General features: G+C 37.6%; 1 protein-coding gene across 2 annotated transcripts; it reads right to left on the bottom strand.

The window, feature by feature from the left end:
- Positions 1 to 1,344: 1,344 nt before the first annotated feature.
- LOC137711739 (cyclin-A1-4) lies at positions 1,345 to 6,782 on the bottom strand. Of its 2 annotated transcripts, XR_015957370.1 has the most exons (12): positions 6,385 to 6,764; positions 5,213 to 5,669; positions 4,865 to 5,001; positions 3,525 to 3,617; positions 3,248 to 3,381; positions 3,058 to 3,133; positions 2,883 to 2,959; positions 2,747 to 2,780; positions 2,299 to 2,448; positions 2,065 to 2,199; positions 1,516 to 1,680; positions 1,345 to 1,377 (listed from the first exon to the last, which is right to left on the bottom strand). XR_015957370.1 is itself a non-coding variant. In XM_068450997.2 (11 exons), the coding sequence occupies exons 1-11, from the start codon at positions 6,586 to 6,588 to the stop codon at positions 1,609 to 1,611; spliced, it is 1,569 nt and encodes a 522-aa protein (XP_068307098.2). In that variant the 5' UTR covers positions 6,589 to 6,782; the 3' UTR covers positions 1,400 to 1,608. The 2 variants fall into 2 exon arrangements, 1 of the variants encoding a protein (XP_068307098.2); XM_068450997.2 differs by lacking the exon at positions 1,345 to 1,377 and having other exon boundaries at positions 1,400 to 1,680; positions 6,385 to 6,782.
- Positions 6,783 to 19,019: the final 12,237 nt, after the last annotated feature.

The following is a 19,019-nucleotide window of genomic DNA, read 5'->3' as shown; positions in this document are numbered from 1 at the left end:
TTAGTTTATATGACAAATTGAAAAGTATGAACAAGTTCATATGACATTTCAAAAATTTTCCCATCATTTTAATATGTAGTGTGTTTATATTTGGTAATTAATCAAAGTAAGCCCTTTTAGTAGAACATCTTATATCATTTTATGTCTTAAGAATTAAACATACAATTAAAATGGAGAAGGACCTTTGAACAAAATTATGTAAAGAAAAAGAATTAAAAAAAATAAAAAGAGAGTATAAGTGCGTTTGTTGCACCAGACTATCTCAAACTAGATTAGCTTCAAGGACTAAGCTGGACTGGCTTAAACTATACTAAGTTGGACTATCTTTGTGAAACGTTTGATGCAGTATCGGACTAAAAGGCAGGATAATGAAAATAATAATAATTAATTAATTTTTTTTTCTTCTTTTTCTTTTTCTTGTTCTAGAACACTCTCTAGATTAAGAAACCTCTCTCTTCCCTCAACCTTTTTTCCATCCAAATTCCACAATTCTGGACTAAGAATCTCTCTTCCCTCTCCCTTTTTTCGTCCAAATTCCACAACTTTCAAGAATCTCATCTCCTTAAGAGAGAGAAATTGCACATCCAGGGAGGCCAATGTAGCAACCAGATCGGCTTCAAGTTCTAGAAGGTCATCTACGACGAGCACGGCATTGACCCCACCGGAAGGTATCGCGGAGACGTCGGCTTCGATCTCCAGCTCAAAATGATCAACATCTACTACAATGAGGCCTCCGTCCTCATGGATCTTAAGCCCCGTACAATGAACAGCATCAGATCTAGCCCCTTCGGCTAGATCTTCTACCTTAACAACTTCATCTTCGACAAGTCAAGTTAGTTTGTGCTTATTTTGGTGGTGTGATTTCGCAGGATAGAGGATAGAAGAGAGGACGCAAGGAGAGGGAGATGATGTGATTCTAGGACGTGAGCAGCCATGAGAGAACAAGAGAAGTAGATAGAGGAGGTGAGAGCAGAGTGAGGCGTCTTAGCTAGTCCCATGGTTTTGGATGGGACATGCTAAGACCAGCTAGCCCCGTTGTTAGTTGAGGCGAGTCCGCGCTAGTACCACTAATGTTAGTCCTGAGAGCAAACAAACATGGATTGCACTAAATCTTTAATCCAATCCAATCCAATCCAGTGAAAGCTAAAGAGGGCAAACAAACGCCCCCTAAGTGTTCACAAGTGAGAAGAGTGGCAAAATTTGGCTCAAATGAGTAGCTATTTTTCTTGTGGGACCCACTACTTATTGGGGCTAAATGTTGCCTAATTTTTCTCGTGGGACCCACTACTTGAGCTTCATATAAAGCCCCCATTGGCATCGGCCTGTAAAGCAAGCACATCAGCATGGCATACAAATTCATCACATCCATGTCTCGACCTGAGACGAAGAAACCCAACGATGAAATCAATCGGTGAAGTAATGCTTTATCCAGTCCAGACCAACAATCTTTTCGTTCTAACTCCTAAGCAAAACATAATACACAAAAAATACACAAAAAATGAAGGGATCTCCTACCTAATTTGATCTTTGAATTAGAACAAAGTATCAAACAAGAACTACATTTGTACAAAATTCTACAGTAGGCACCGGCATGGAAATTACAGGATTCTAGTTGCTTAAATCCTGGAAGAACTCTGGAGGTATTGATGAGGGACAGTACTTCTTCGCCATGAACTTGTACTGAAACAGATAGAAATGTCTCAGATTGGATCAAAATATTTGAACATGCCAAATTGATTCTTAAATTCACTAAAATGCCATAATTGATTCTCAAATTCTAAAGATAATATAACTTCATGAAAGTAATGTGGTTGTCAATTATAAGGTATCCCTACTTAAAATCGTTTCTACTAATATATAGATATTCAGTTTAAATAATACACTTCGGTTTTTTATTTCTCGCTTATCTCATCATAGCATGTTTGTAGAAACGCGATCATCAAAGGAAATCTAATTTGAAAGAAGACAGAGAAGCAATCACAAGGGGCAGTGCAACATGTTCTAAACTTCTTATTGCGACTTCACTAGGAGAGTTGAAAAAGGAGAGAGAGGTTCTTGTCATACCTTATGTTGACAGTACTTCTCCCTAACTGCAGGTAAGTTTGAACCACAGCCATTACAACACAGTTGATGCAGCGCTTTGACACAATCAAACAAATCAGAGGCTTGGTAACGTGTGTAGTGTCTCAACGTAGAATTCTGGAACATAAAACAAGTGTATAAGACACGACAGTTAAAAATGTTGCAGCAAGAATAGAAAATACTTTTTTTCAAATACTCTCATATGTAACAGCATACCCAAGGTTTTTTCAAAGGGGAAAGAATATACTTTGCCAAGAAGGCAGCAGAAGCAGCTATTAGAGATGGGGCATAACAAAGCATGCTATATTCTAGAAGAGACAACTCTGTGATGTAGGAGGCCAAGCACCAGAAATGCTCTGATGGAACCTAGGAAAAGTTGCACATTCAACAATACACATTATCAGGATTTTATCAGCACCATAAGACAAAAAGTCTCAGTAGTACTAAAATTTAGTAAAACTAGGTATATAAAACACAATGACATCAAAAGATATCAGCAGACAAAACATTCAATTATCCTGCGTTCAAGTCAAATTCAGATGAGAAAACAACTTCAATGGTCAATGAATAACGATTTGTAACAAACTTCATAACCTAAAGCATGTTCGGACATCTTATGATTGAAGGAAATTAAACAAAAAAAACGCAAGTCGAAGACAAATACCTCACTGGTCTTTTGAGCAGCAAAACAAAATCGCCTGAAAAATTTATGATCCAGAAATCAATATCCATAGGGAAAAAGAAAAATAAAAAGAAGCAAACTCTCTCGTTTGAGTGAAAGTAACAAAGCTACACATCACCTCAAAAAGCACAAGGCAGTTGGAGCTGTCATTTCAAACTTCAAGTGATTCAGGACAGAGGATTCCATTTGCAAAACCTGCATCCCGGTAATTGATCAGTATTATTTAGAGTAAAAAGGCAACTCAAACAAGCACCTATCACTCCATCTAAGATTAGCAAAAATAAAATCCCAACCTCCTCTTTGGTGTATGTGTTGTCCGTGATGTAACAGAACTGTTCCACCTCGGGAGCAACAATCTCCTCGTATTTACTGGACAGATTGTCATCATTAAGTTATAATGCATCATTCATATACTTTTATATATTTATAGAGTCAAACACATCCGCATGCCCAAAGACAATATGAAGTAAATGAAAATCTTACGCTGCAATCATCATGCAGGCAACACCCAGCAACTGCAATTGTTTCCTATTCATCACATTGCCAGAAAGATAACGGTCTACATAGTTGATAGTCAGAAATAGTGTTTCTGGTACAAGCCTGAACTCTTCAGCAACCTATAAGTCATGATCACCATCAATCAGACAGAAATTCATGATATTGACAGATGAGATTTTTTTTTTTATAATGCAAGGAAAACCCACTGTTCAAGATATGCAATGGTTGTTTCACATTAAACAAATCCAGACAGTGGGTTTACCTCTACTAGCCAATCAATCAGAATAGCACGCATGCCGGCATTAATGTCTTTCTGGATTGTTTCCATAAAGTCCATGGAGGGCCTTCTATTTTCCTGAAACCCAAGAAATCGAACCAATCGCATTACACAAGTGGATGCAAGAAAGGGGAAGTTATAAATAATTTGAAAAGATTGTTGCAAGAACTTATTCTACAGACAAATTTGTACATAAAATGTGCAGACTAATATCCAATTTGGAGATGGGGTTCAAATTAAACAAGTTAGCTAATTCACTAATTGGATTTTAATGCAATAATACTACAAGAAAATAGGTTACCAAAATACAGGACTATGTCCTAGATCATGAAATTCTTGTCCAAGTGAATACTCATTTCATCCATCCATACAATTTTCCGATTATGTCAATTTTTTTCCTTTTGACATTCTGTAGACATGATTTCTTAAAGTAGCATAGACAAATCTTATAGTGAGATTTAACATTATTTTACAGTTAGAATCCACCAAAAAAAATGACAAACAAAATGACCATGTATCGGAATAATTGACAACTAGTTTATAAGATATTGATAAAGTTTGTCGGTTTACAATAATAACTAGAATCTTAATTTGTTAGGAAGCAAATAATATGATGTTTATTTTCTGAAAGATCTCAAGAGTGGGGTTCTGATCTCCCATGTGAGCCTCTTTCCACCGAACATTTTATAGAGAGGTTGCAACTGCACTGACTAGAACTCAAGATCAACTATTCCAGTAGCATGTTAAATGATTTGTTAGGATGTAAGCCAACTACTATTTTATATACTTTACCTAAAAAGAAAAAAAAAGTCATGCATGTACAATTTAATGCAATTCCATAAAAGTAACCTATTGCATACAAGCATTTCATATCCCACTTTAACAGTCAGTTAATCACGTTGGCTTCCAAATAGCTGTTACCAAGGACATGCTCTAATTTTTACAACCAAAAACCAATTTACCCCTTAAGATGTTAGCTTCGTTAAAGTAATTTACAACATCATGCCTGTTTAAACTGGTTGTGCTTACAATCCAGAAGTAGTAAAACTGACAGAATGAAAACTATGCTGCTGCAACTACAGAAATCAAATTGTGTTAACATGTTTATGAGACCCTTGTCCAACTGCAACCCACTAAGAATAGCATGTAGTAAGCATGTCATTTCTAAATGACCCAACAAATATTAGCAGATTCAAAGAAAAACTTCATAAGAAGGTAAGTAAATGTATAGAAAGTGGTTACAGTAATATACAGGAAGCTTACAAAATTATAAGCAATTTTTATATACAGGATCATTCATACTAGTTCGGAAAGCAGTGTCAAACCTCAGCTTCACGCAAGTGCTTGTATATGTCAGGAGCAATGGTTGCACAAAACTGTGGATCCATAAAATTGTCATCCATATCAACGACTTTATCTGTTGCCTCCATATCGAAAAATATATCTTTCTTCCAGATGTTGGCTGAAATCAAGATTAAAAAATGATATATTTTAGAGGGCAGAAAATAATTTTCTTGATAAAAAAAAGGTTAAGTAATGTATCATGGCTAACAACCACACTGATCATGATGTATACCATGTCTCTTTTAACAAATTAAATGAGGGAGGATCCTCAACTAAAACAAATAGCAGAGAGAGAGAAGAAGAAGAAAACAACGTTTAAAAGAAGAAACCTTCTTTTCCTGGAGAGTTCGAAATGAATAGGCTCTTAGTTGTTTTCTTCTCGATCCATTTAACATCTGAAACATCCTCATTGTCAATATATTCAAATTCTGGACTCTTTAACGAATCACATGTAGACATGCTCTCATCCAAAGACACTGAAGCACTAACTGATCTGCTTGGAGATGCATCCCTGCTTCTGAATGCATGATTTATGCAACTGAGAGCAGGAAGGACAGTACCACTGCTGCTTGGAGAAGGATCAGTTCGAATTACTTCGATAGCCAGATCAGTTCCTGAGAATGATGTATCACTGAAAGGAACCAGGATGTTTGATTTTGCACTCAATGATGCTTGAAATACATTCCCTGACAAGCCAGTATTACTCGTGCAAGATGACACTTCCTTTGTCATCTTAGCAGTCGTCTTATTGGCAATCGTCTTAGCAATTTTATTTGTACATGGCACCTTCAAGTATACAACACAGTCAATCTCTTTATCAAAAAATTATTGTCAATACACCTATATACCCGGTAGTAAGGTCAAAAAGCATTGACTTCTCCATGTTAACACAAATTGAAATATCACAAAACTTTGCTATATCCATAAATTGAAGGGCAATTTGATGTAATCACTCTACAAACATTTTGTGTCGAAAGTAGACAAAGATAGGTATTTAATTATTTAACCAGCTGCTAAATGGCATACCAAATTTATACATATATGAATGAATTAAAATTATACATTAATCTCTAATCTGCATTTCGAACATTCCTAGAAGAATTACCTTGACCTAATTTATGTGATTTATGCTATCAAAATTGATTAAATATACATTAAAATGAAGATTAAGCATCTTGAACTAGATACTGTTTTTTTTTTTTAAGAAATCAACGAACCCATTTTACTAAACCAATCAAATCGCCCCAATTTCCTGTAGAAACTCAAAACCACTTCAAATAATTTATCAAAGAACAAAAAATAATTCAACATTTGGGTTACGTAGAAAGCAATATTCAAGGTTCAGGTAATTTCAACATTTTCCTTTTATTTTTTATTTTTTTGGTCGAAGACTTTATTTCTAATTCTGAGTAAACAAGAAATTCAACATTTCAAGAAACAGAATCAAATAATAATTAATATATTAATTAATCAACGTAACGAGGACGAAGAGTAGGCGAACCATGGGCTTCGACGAAGCTAGAGTCGGTGGAACGCTTTGACACCTATTCCTCTGGTTCGTGACGTCAGCGAGAGCAGTTCGCTTCTTGGGCACTTGGGTCTTGGCCGCCATGGGCTTCTTGTTCGGATGATGCGAAATCGAGGGCTTCTTTGCCTCCGACAACGAGGATGACAATGGCGGTTGACGGCGATTCCGGGTCGACATTTTCAGGCCAAACCCTAATCGAATTGCGTTGCAAGGAAGCCAATGTGGTTTAACTTCTCAAAGAAGTCACAGAGAGAGAGAGCGAGAGAGAGAGAGATTTAATTGAAGCGCGAAGTCGTAGGGATTTCAAGGGCGGAGTGATCGTGAGCGCCTGATGATTGTTGGCGAAAAATGCTTCGAAGGTCAACGTCTTTATCAAATCTTTTTGTAAGGGATCTTTAACTCGGTACTGTTTATTTTAACGAAAAATTATATTTTTACACTAAAAAATTATTTCTGGTACTATTTATTTTATCTTTTATTTTGTCTTTATCGTTAAAACTCAAAGTTTTCAAGTTTTTTTCTATTAGTTTTCCTTTTTTCAACTATTTTTTTCCTTTTTTTTTTTTTTTTTTTTTGTTAAAAAGAAAAGAAAAGAAAAGCCTGAAAACGAGAAACCTCGAGTGACACACCCCGACCCAGAAAGTTTACTTGGACCCTGAATCGAGCTGTGCTGGCCGACACCTGGAAGGTGACGAAGCCATAAAATGTGATAGTGTATAAAAAGTGAATAAATTTGAATCTAAAAGTGTCTAAATACCAGAGTGCGCTACGAGTGGGAGCGAACCCATTTCACACGCGATGTCAGAGCATAAGTAAGGTACAGTAGTATGGGTAAGAATCATACCCTTAAAAGTAGCCACCAGTACTAAGATTAGCTATATATCCTCGTCAATACGAACTCAGCAGTTAAAACCTGAAGGGGTACAAAACAGAAAGTGTGAGTAAGCAGTAAAACCAAGCTTCCCAAAACTTTTACCTTTCTAACAGTAATAACCCCTCACTGTAATTCCCTTATCGTTTTCTATAGGACAGTACAACATATATACATATATCCAAACCATACTCAGAAATGACCAAAACCACGGTTTGCCATCAACTCCACCATACATTAATGAGTAGGCCAAATGAACTTAATCAATACAAAGTGATATATCAGTCAGAGTCATCTAAAATGACATGTACAACTTATCCATATCTCATCAATCATGGCTAGCATATAAGTCGGAGTCACCTATAGTGACCTGTACGACTTATCCATATCTCATCAATCATGGCTAGCATATAAGTCGGAGTCACCTATAGTGACGTGTACGACTTATCCATATCTCATCAATCATGGCTAGCATATAAGTCGGAGTCACCTATAGTGACATGTACAACTTATCCATATCTCATCAATCATGGCTAGCCAATAGCTCAATAAGTATACCTGTACACGAGTCGGAACCACCTAAAGTGGTATGTACAACAGGACTGGGTGTAAATACATACGCTCAAGTGCTACGATCACGTGAAGACTGTGCGAATAATCGCGGGTCACCTACGAGTCGGAACCACCTAAAGTGGCATGTACGACAGGACTGTGCACCTACCTTGGATCCAAGGTAAGCGTAAGGTGCGGGAGGTGAACATCACGTGAAGGACTGTGCCCTGGCCACGGGCGGGAGCACTAACACCGGGGTGCAGGTTTATGAGCTCTCAATGCATCTCAATATAACATGTGCAACTCATGGCAACCAGTACGACAGTATCGAAGTTGCCTAACACATAACTGTAATCATGCTATAACGCAATCGATTCAACTAATACCATAAACTCACCTGAACTTACCTGGGTGTCCTGAGTTCACCTTTGCACTTTAAAGCATTCCCAATAATTATAGGCAAGTAATATACATATGGATATACCATGATGCAATCTAATACTCAACCATGTCGTAGCATTTTCAATTATAAACAATACGGTGTGAAGTGGACAATCAATAACGCCCTACTCCCGAACTACTTATTTTCAGGGATAATTATCCATGACAACCCAATTAACGCTAATTTAACTAACTAATTCACAAAACTAAAACTTGCATTTACCAATTTCCTTCGCATTACTCAATTTCCCAAGCAAGGCTTTTGTCTCAAATATTTTATGGCTGCATCTAACGTCTCGTTAGACTGCCTACGTACCCTAAACAGGGATCAAGCCATTCGTAGTTCATATAAGTACTTCAAGCATTCACAATAATTATATGAAGGTAATATACCTAATCAATTTAAAAGTGTCGATAGAACTCTCAATAATATGTACGATAAAAAGGAAAAGATCCACTCACCTGGAGTCCACGCTATGATTCTCTAGCGCATGCATCGAGGCGTCCTGAATGATCGGTCCCTGCCACGAAGTCCAAAAGTGGACAGGAGATGGTCAATTTGCCCACAAAGCCGGCGGGTGCCTAAAACTTCCCGACGTCGATTCGTCGTCTACGGTGGTCCAACGGGGTCAAGGTTGGTTAGGTTTTGCTCCTGGGATGATGGGCTACAAAGCTGATAGGAGCATATTCATGCGACTTAAATGGCTTGTTCTCGTGCATTTACGTTATGTTTCTTTAGTTATTTTAGTCCTTTAAGCTATTTTCGTGTGTTTGTAGGTCCAAAGGGCTAAAGGAGCAAAAAGATGCATTTTGGAGACTTTTGGAGCACTTTTGGGCTAAGGATGGATAGCTTATGCTTGGCGCCAAAGTGGGGGACGAAATTGAAGACCAAAGTGTTGGAACCTTGTTCCCTTTAGTTTTAGGACATTTAAACCTTTCCAATTCCCTTATGCCGTGCATCTCCACCTTTCTCCCAAAACCATACACATGCATTCACTATTCATTCCCTCACATGCTCCCATTACTTATCATCACCACTTATCACTTATCATAACCACATATCATATCACTTATCACTTATCACTTATCATCATCACTTATCACTTATCACTTATCACTTAACATGCACCCATCACCTAACACAACACATTTAATTCACATGCATACCTATTCTTTAAATCAGCCACATGCATTCATATTCACCATCATTGCCGTGCACATTCCTTCCCATTTCCACCTTTCATTTCAGCCACATGTCTTCATCATTGCAGCCACCATTCAATCTTTAATCCACATGCATTCACACACACTTCACACAAACAGCAATCACATGCAAACACATGCATTTCCAACCCCAAACACTCATTGCCGTGGCTCCTCCTCCAGATTTCCAGCATCCCATAATCATTCACACCCCTTTAATCCACATGCAATCTTCCACATCCCTCACCAAGAAATCATTCAACACATGCATCTTGGCAGATTTCACATGCACATTCACCCTAATCATTCACATAGCTTTAATTCACATGCATTTCAGATTGCATTCCCATTCTTTAATTCAACCAACACAACCATGCACTCCACATGCATTTCCACCCTTACAAGACCCTAATCATTCATCCACACAATCTGCCATCATTCACACAAACACCATCATTGTCGTGGCTTACATGCACTCCCACCCTTTAATCACATGCATAAATCAGCCACATGCATCTCCCATCTCATTTCCAGATTGTCCCCTTGCACATGCAGCCACTTATTCAAAGCACATGCATTTCCACCCTTTAATCACATGCATAAATCAGCCACATGCATCTCCCATCACCATTCCAGATTTCCACCACCCTCCTAGCTGTCATGTTCCCCCCATTTCACCTATAAATAACCCTTCATTGCAGCCACAAGAGGGGGGATCCATTCACCACAGAAATAAGGCCTTTGTGCCAGAAATTCATCCATTCCAAACACTCTTCCATAAACTCATCCATTGCAGAAATGTAGACATCAAACCACCCTTGTGCCGTGCCTTCCCTATTAATCCAAACACCACTCCCCAAACCATTCACACCATCAAACTATCCTTAGACCTTGTGCTACAACAACGAGGAAGAGAAGAGTGCCTAAACGTTCATACAATTCAAGTTTGAGTTGTTGGAATGTTTAGGTGTTTCTTTGATTTCAATGTTTAAATTCAATTCTCTTTGTTTTGTACGTATGAGGAATGGAAGAGAAGAGTGCCTAAACGTTCATACAATTCAAGTTTGAGTTGTTGGAATGTTTAGGTGTTTCTTTGATTTCAAAGTTATGAGGAATTAAAACCCCCCTTGGCTAGGGGGGTGATTCGAAATATATGTTTATGCTTACATTTTGATTTGATTACTTCTAATTGCGTTTCATAAGTTGTGGATTCAATTTGTTTAACCGTTTGATTGATAACTTATTTATGTATGTTTATTGAGAGTGCACGCTTAATTTTCATGCATGAATATGACGCTAGAATATAAGTGAGTTTCACCTAATAGTTACGAACTTATATTCACAAGTAGTGGAGGTTGCTTATAAACAATCGCGTTAAACTAATTCTTGGCATAAGTTTCATGCAATCATAGTAACGAATGCCTCGTCAACACTTATAATTTTCATAGAGCGTAATGATTCTTGCTTGTACCTCTTCTATGCATTCATGTTGAGGACTTGTGGGGAATGTTTTGAATTGTCGCATGCATCATCCAATTCAATAACGTTAGGAAGATTTGAAGGTTAATTAGTGCATCACGGTTAACTTGGGGTGTTGAGTATCATAGTTTATTGAAATGCAATTGGAAATCATTTTATTATGCAAGTATAACATGTATGGAGATGAACCCCTTAGCTAGGTTCCCATCCATTCAATTCCATCAAATTCATCTTTACATTATGTCTAGTTTATTAACTTGTTTCGTTATTTCAATTCTCGTCAATTTAAAACCCCCATTTACTTTCTTGTTCTTTAGTGTTTAGACTTTGTTTAGTTTATGTTTTAAAGTGTTTTGATTCAATTTATTTCCCAAAATTCGTCCAAATTCACCAAAGTGCTCAAAACTGCCCAGAAAGTGATTTTAAGGCTGTTTTGAGTGTTTTGGGTGATGTTTGAGTCTTTTGGTTTGTTTTAGTGTTTTAAAGTTTAGTTTTGCATTCTTTGAGTCTAGTATAGTGTTTTATATTGTGTTTTTACGTTTGAATCAAACCATAATCTTAAATTCGTCCAACATTGGGTTTAAGGTCAGAAACTGCCTAGTTAGTGTTTTTAGGCAGTTTTGAGTCTTTTGAACTTGTTTTGAGTCCTTTGAGTCCTTGTGAACGTTTTTAACTTTATTTTACGTTTTTGAGTCAGTTTCCAAGTGATTTGCAATCCCTCCCAATCCCCGGTCCAGAACGATCCCTACTTACATACTTACTACAATTGACAAAAAGAGGGTTTAATTTGTGTGCGTATAAATCTCGCATCAAAAGCCCAAGTGGTGGCATCAACCATCGCTTTGCCGATTTGCCGGAAAATCGAAAATGGTGGCCGGAGCACTATTGATTTTCGTCAACTGTCGTGGCCTCAAACCGCCACATACCATGGTTAATCAAGGTGGTTCTTGGGTGGGTTTTGTAAAGGGGAATGAGAGCTTCAAGATGGTGGTGGTGGCATCGAAAAACTCCACCGGAGTTGGCCGGAATCGGCCTTGGAAAATGGGAACTCGTGGTGGTGCGGGTGGACGGGAAGCCACTTCCTTTTCCCTTTTTTTTTTTTTTTCCTCCATTTCTGATTGGGCTTCACCCCACAAAGTGGGGATTTAATTTAAATAAACACTAAACCTTAAATAACCAATTTCGAACGTCCGTAACTATACCGTTATAGTCCGGACTCGCAAACGGCTTTCGCCTATACGTTCGTACCAATAAGTACTACGAGGATATGCTCAAAGAATAAGTCCCACATCTCTCAAGTCGATGGTCAACGGAAGTCAAAGTCCTTGCCTCTAGGGCAATTTCATAAATTCACGCTTTTAAAATAAAATAAAAACGTAAAATTTGGAACGGGTTGTCACATCGAGTATAGCTAGTTCTAGTACAATAAAAAAGAAAGTATTCCTATACGGCTCAATTGATTTTTTATGGTGTCAGAGGCATTCCAGTACAATAATGTAAGTAGTCATTTGACCTAAGACGTCATAGTTGCCCAATGGTTAGGTCATTGATTTTTAAGGTGTCAGAGGCATTCCATTCGAGAGTGTCCACGACATTATTATGGTAAAGCTGCCTAGTCATGTAGACATGTGAATGTTCAACAAGGAATCTCTAATCCTCAGTACGAGGGGAAAATACTCTAAGATATGATTCAGAAATCTTTAGCCAAAGTATCAAGTGTAATGATGGAAGGCATTCTTATACGGCTCAATTGAATCATATAACAACATAGTGTAATCACACTAGGGTTTTGACAAAAATTATCCATACCCTAGTAATGTAATTGAGAGTATTGATTTAGACAATGATCGAATTACATTGTAAATTGATGCGTGAATTATACGCACACAAATTAAACCCTCTTTTCGTCAAATTGTAGTATATGTATAAGTAGGGATCGTTCTAGACCGGGGATTAGGAGGGATTGTTAATCACTTGGATTTGACTCAAAAACATAAAAACAAAGTTAAAAACGTTCACAAAGACTCAAAGGACTCAAAACAACACAAACACACTCAAATCTGCCTAAAAACCACTTTCTGGGCAGATTTGAGCACAAACACAAATTTGGACGAATTTGTGTAACAAAATGACTCAAGAACGTAAAAACACAATATAAAACACTAAACTAACTCAAAGAATGTAAAACTAAATGCTTGAAACACTAAAACAAACCAAAAGACTCAAACATCACCCAAAACACTCAAAACTGCCTTAAAATCACTTTCTGGGCAGTTTTGAGCACTTTGGTGAATTTGGACGAAATTGGGAAATAAAATGAATCAAAACACTCATAAACACAAACTAAGATACTTTCTAACTAAATTGGACAATAAAGTAAAGGGGGAATTAGATTTGACGAAATTAAATAAAATACACATATTGTAATTAAAACAGATTGTAAATATGAATTTGATGAAAATATGGATGGAATTGAAATGAATGAATGATAGAATGGCTAAGGGGTTCATCTCCATACATGTTATACTTGCATAATAAAATGATTTCCAATTGCATTTCAATAAACTATGATACTCAACACCCCAAGTTAACCGTGATGCACTAATTAACCTTCAAATCTTCCTAACGTTATTGAATTGGATGATGCATGCGACAATTCAAAACATTCCCCACAAGTCCTCAACATGAATGCATAGAAGAGGTACAAGCAAGAATCATTACGCTCTATGAAAATTATAAGTGTTGACGAGGCATTCGTTACTATGGATTGCATGAAACTTATGCCAAGAATTCATTTAACGCGATTGTTTATAAGCAACCTCCACTACTTGTGAATATAAGTTCATAACGATTAGGTGAAACTCACTTATATTCTAGCGTCATATTCATGCATGAAAATTAAGTGTGCACTCTCAATGAACATACATAAATAAGTTATCAATCAAACAGTTAAACGAATTGAATCCACAACTTATGAAACGCAATTAGAAGTATTCAAATCAAAATGCAAGCATAAACATATATTTGAATCACCCCCTAACCAAGGGGGGTTTAGTTCCTCATGGCACAAAACAAAGAGAATCAAAGAAACACCTAAACATTCCAACAACTCAAACTTGAATTGTATGAACGTTTAGGCCCTCTTATCATCCATTCCTCATTCGTACAAAACAAAGAGCATTGAAATTAAACATTGAAATCAAAGAAACACCTAAACATTCCAACAACTCAAACTTGAATTGTATGAACGTTTAGGCACTCTTCTCTTCCTCTTCGTTGTGGCACAAGGTCTAAGGTGAGTTTGATGGTGTGAATGGTTTGGGGAGTGGTGTTTGGATTAATAGGGAAGGCACGGCACAAGGGTGGTTTGATGTCTACATTTCTGCAATGGATGAGTTTATGGAAGAGTGTTTGGAATGGATGAATTTCTGGCACAAATGCCTTATTTCTGTGGTGAATGGATTGTGTCTGAATGAGAATGAATGAATGAGTATTTATAGGTGAAATGGGGGGAACATGACAGCTAGGAACTTGGTGGAAATCTGAAATGGTGATGGGAGATGCATGTGGCTGTTTGTGCATGTGATTAAAGGGTGGAAATGCATGTGTTTTGACAGAAATGAAAGGGAATGCACGTTTTTGGTTGATTTCTGGTGGTTGTGAGGTGGAAATCTAGGTGGAAATGCATGTGGATTAAAGCTATGTGAATGATTAAGGTGAATGTGCATGAGTGCATGTGAAATCTGCCAAGATGCATGTGTTATGAAGTGGATTTTCTGCAAAGCAAGGTGAATGTGCATGTGATTAAATTAAAAGATGGAATGCATGTGACTATGATGGAAATCTGATTTCTTTGAAGATGCATGTGCAATGAAGTGGAATGACAGCTAGGTTATGATGATGAATGCATGTGAATATGATGGAAATCTGATTTCTTTGAAGATGCATGTGCAATGAAGTGGAATGACAGCTAGGTTATGATGATGAATGCATGTGGCTGATTTAATTGAATAGGAAAGCATGTGAAATGTTTGTGGTGAGTGAATGTTCATGTGAATTAAAGCTAAAGTGATGATGATAAGTGATAAGTGATAAGTGATAAGTGATATGATATGTGGTTATGATGTGATAAGTGGTTATGATAAGTGATAAGTGATATGATAAAGTGATGATGATAAGTGATAAGTGATAAGTGATATGATATGTGGTTATGATAAGTAATGGGAGCATGTGGGTTAATTAATGAAGGAAATGCATGTGCAATGACAATGTGTTAGAATGGATGTGTGTTATGCATGGCATGATTGGGATTAGGAAAGGTTTAAATGTCCTAAAACTAAAGAGAACAAGGTTCCAACACTTTGGCTCCAATTAGGTCTTCAATTTCGTCCAACACTTTGGCTCCAAGCATAAGCTATCCACCCTTAGCCCAAAAGTGCTCCAAAAATCTCCAAAATGCATCTTTTTGCTCCTTTAGCCCTTTGGACCTACAAACACACGAAAATAGCTTAAAGTACTAAAATAACTAAAGAAACATAACGTAAATGCACGAGAACAAGCCATTTAAGTCGCATGAATATGCTCCTATCAAATACCCCCACACTTATCTTTTGCTAGTCCTCGAGCAAAACAAAACAAAAGAAATAAAAAACAAAACGACACTGAACAAGAAAAACACAACCTAAACCTTCCAACAATCGTCTCAAGGATTTCCAATGCACATGACAAGTTAAAAATCATTAGTCCCATAGATTTTAGTCATCTTCACACTTAAGTACATTCTTAATCATAGTCACCACATATTATTTCACAATTAAGCATTTAAAACCATGTTTTGAATGTAGTAACATGCCTTAGAGAATTTGCTCAAATCCTTACAAGATATGCACTCGTTTTTCACACAGATTTTCTGACTACACTCCCTACACTAAGTTATATGTGAGAAGATTGATGTAAATATGAATTCTAACACTCACATATGTTATATCAAAGAAAGCATTTTCTGGATTTACGACAATGACATGAATATGATCTCATGAATTGAATGCTACTACTTAGAACGAGAACCAGTGATTCCATAAGCTCATATCAATTCCAAACTCCACATTATTGAACACATAACGATCAAGATAGAAGTCAAAGGTTGTAACGGGGCTTGGGGAGTTGGCTAACAATGAAAGGATAGGGAAAACAAACGTTCTTTAAGCAATAGTGAGCAAAGTATTGAATTAGGCACTTAGAATTCCCTTTAGAACGCAGAAGTCAACTTTGAACACCCAAGGGAAAGTCACACAAAACTTAGGGCCATATTCAAACTTTTTGGGCCCTTTCTTCAACAATCACACTTGTGAGTCCATTCTCACTTATTTTCACTCTTTTTCTTTCTTTTCTTCTTCTTTTTTTTTTCACATTTTTTTTTTCTTTTTCCCGTGCCTCCTTTAAGACTTAGGCACATACATACACACAAAAATCCCTTCCCCCACACTTATTTTCTGCAACATATTAATCAAAAGGAATTCATTATCCGTCATGCTTACTATGCTTCAAGAACAAGGGTACGAATGGTCCTAATCTAGGCTAGGTAAGGGGTGATGTGGTTAGCAAAGAAAATAGGCTAAACGAGGTTCAACGGGGTTAAAACTAATAACAAATACGAAATATGGGAAGTAAGGCTATTTGGTTAGGGTGGCAACTACACAACTTCATCTTGATATATGTTATGCAATTCAATGTCATGCTTTGAATGAAACGGATATAAGTTCTAGCATTTAGTTCTATCATGATACTATTGCATTCTAAGTAGCAACCAAGTAAGGAATAATGAGATCATGCGACAACTTTAGAAAACAAAGAATCACAGAAAATAACTCTCCAACGAAGGTAATGGCTCGAGTCTCACAGGGTTGTAGCGTTTGTTTGAGTTCCTTCCTTCAAGCATGTTACTAAAACGAATTTTTCTTTTATGATTGCATGTGAAGTCATACATTATAACCATAACCAAGCAAAAAAAATACCAAGAGTAAATCAAACTTTTCTCTATGTTAATAACTCTTTTTAACCGTCATGCAATTACAAACCAAATCCTTATCATTGTGTTGGAAGGTACCCTAAGACACAAACACACAAAAACGACTCAAAAACACTCTTTTTAGGCTTTTTAAAACATGTTTTCCAAATTTTTATGTGATTTTCGGAGTTATAAAAACAAAACATACTAAAACACTCTAAAACAACTTAAAAACACCTTAAAACAGCAAGGAACAACATTTGAAGTTATGGGTGATAAAATCCCACGAATTTGCATTAACAACATTAGTTACCCCCCCCCCCCACACTTAAATCAAACATTGTCCTCAATGTTTTAAGCATAGATTTAAACAAAGCATAAGTAAACACACAAAAAGCATTTAAACATACTAAACATGGCAGAATGTAATTAACAAAGAGAAGAGTTTTAGGGACGCAAATCTGGTTATGGAGTGTAAATTCCCTCTTCTCCTTGGTAATTGCATTGAGGCTTTGATCATAGTGACTCCACAGGCTTACTCTTGAACTGGTTTCCGCCCATCATTGATTTTCCTTTGTGCTACTGTTGAACTGGGCAGCAGGATTCTTTTGGTCTCCTCCACTTGTTGATTTTCCTTTGTGCTACTGGGCTGGAGGATTCTTTTGGTCTTCCCCGAAGGTCTGAGCTTACCCCTTTGGTCTGTTTCTTTGTTCAATCTTTCCAATTCGTATTGAAAAGGGTTGGAGGATAACTCAGCCTAAGTTTGTCTCCACATGCTTCAATGTATCATTTTCACTTGCCTTACTCGCTCCCCTTTGCAGAAGTGGTCCCTTCTCTGGAAGTGTATCAACCGTTGAAGATGACTACTCGAGAGCAACGCTAGGTAAGCAATCAGGAATAGATTCCAGGCAGTTGGCTCCAGATCGGAAGACTGACTCCAAGTGCCGGCTGATTGCTTCTTTTACTTTGCCATGCGAGTAAGAACAAGGACAAAGAAAAAGACAGGGAAAGAGCATGATATGAGATACTTTTGCTTTAGACCTTGATGATATGAGATACCTTTGCTTTTGAAGAAACGGCGAATGAAGCAGCACATGTATTTGTTGTGGTTGTCTCCACATGCTTCGACCGACCGTTTCCTTCTGCCTCATTTGTACTCCAGGTTTCTGGTATCTTCTTTGGGGGAGAAAAAATTGAGTATTTCAAGAGGCTTTGCTGGGAGTGCGCCCTCAGAGGTGAGAGAGAGTTGGGCATTTTCTTCAGGTTTGCCTTGCCATAAAAGACGAAGGTCGACATATATAGAGATAATATCAAGTGGTGGTACTGTGTTTTTACCCTTGTCGACAAATGTCTCTTCGATATCTGAACGACGCCTCTTCGATTTCTGAGCAGGCGCCCTTTCGATTTCTGAACGACGCCCCTTTGCTTTCTGAACGACACGTAGTAGTGCGTATGCGGGCTCCTTTTGACAAAGCTGCACGCGTTTTCTGAAAAGCAGAGAAAGCATCGCCGAACTTTGCGCTTGTCGGCTAAAGATGTGTAGTTGCGGTGATGGCCTCCACGTGTTGTCTGAAAAGAAGAATTCTTTTGACAAAGTTGAACGCGTCTTCTGAAAAGCCGAGAAAGCGTTGCCTAAATTACGCCGGAAATTCCGGCTTTTTGAATTGGTGGACGCGTCGCCTTGGCTTTTTTATTGAGCTATCGATCACCACAACAAACACACTCTGAAGATTTCCCATTCTTGAAAATCGACTCCGGCCCTTTGAAATTTAACTCCATCCCTTCTCTTTGAACACTTTTGAAAAATGGCAAACTCATCGAACCTTAGCTTGGAATTGAGCCTTAGCAGTGATACGGGCGCGCTGCGTCAAGGTAACGTATGGCGCCCTTCTTTCTTATCTTCTAATGGTCTTCTTACAGGTGAAGACTCCGTGATGCAGGACGCCACAACAGCTACAATAGTAGCTAGGAACCTCCTCACTCCAAAAGATAGTAGGCTGCTGTCAGGACGGTCCGATGAGTTGGCCGTTCAAGAGTCCCTCGCACTTAGTGTTC

The sequence above is a fragment of the Pyrus communis genome, chromosome 15 (assembly GCF_041283825.1).
Source record: "Pyrus communis isolate YQ-2024b chromosome 15, ASM4128382v1, whole genome shotgun sequence".
Taxonomy (NCBI): Eukaryota; Viridiplantae; Streptophyta; class Magnoliopsida; order Rosales; family Rosaceae; genus Pyrus; species Pyrus communis.
The sequence above is the reverse complement of the archived record's forward strand: the minus strand, read 5'-3'. Positions and strand labels throughout refer to the sequence as shown.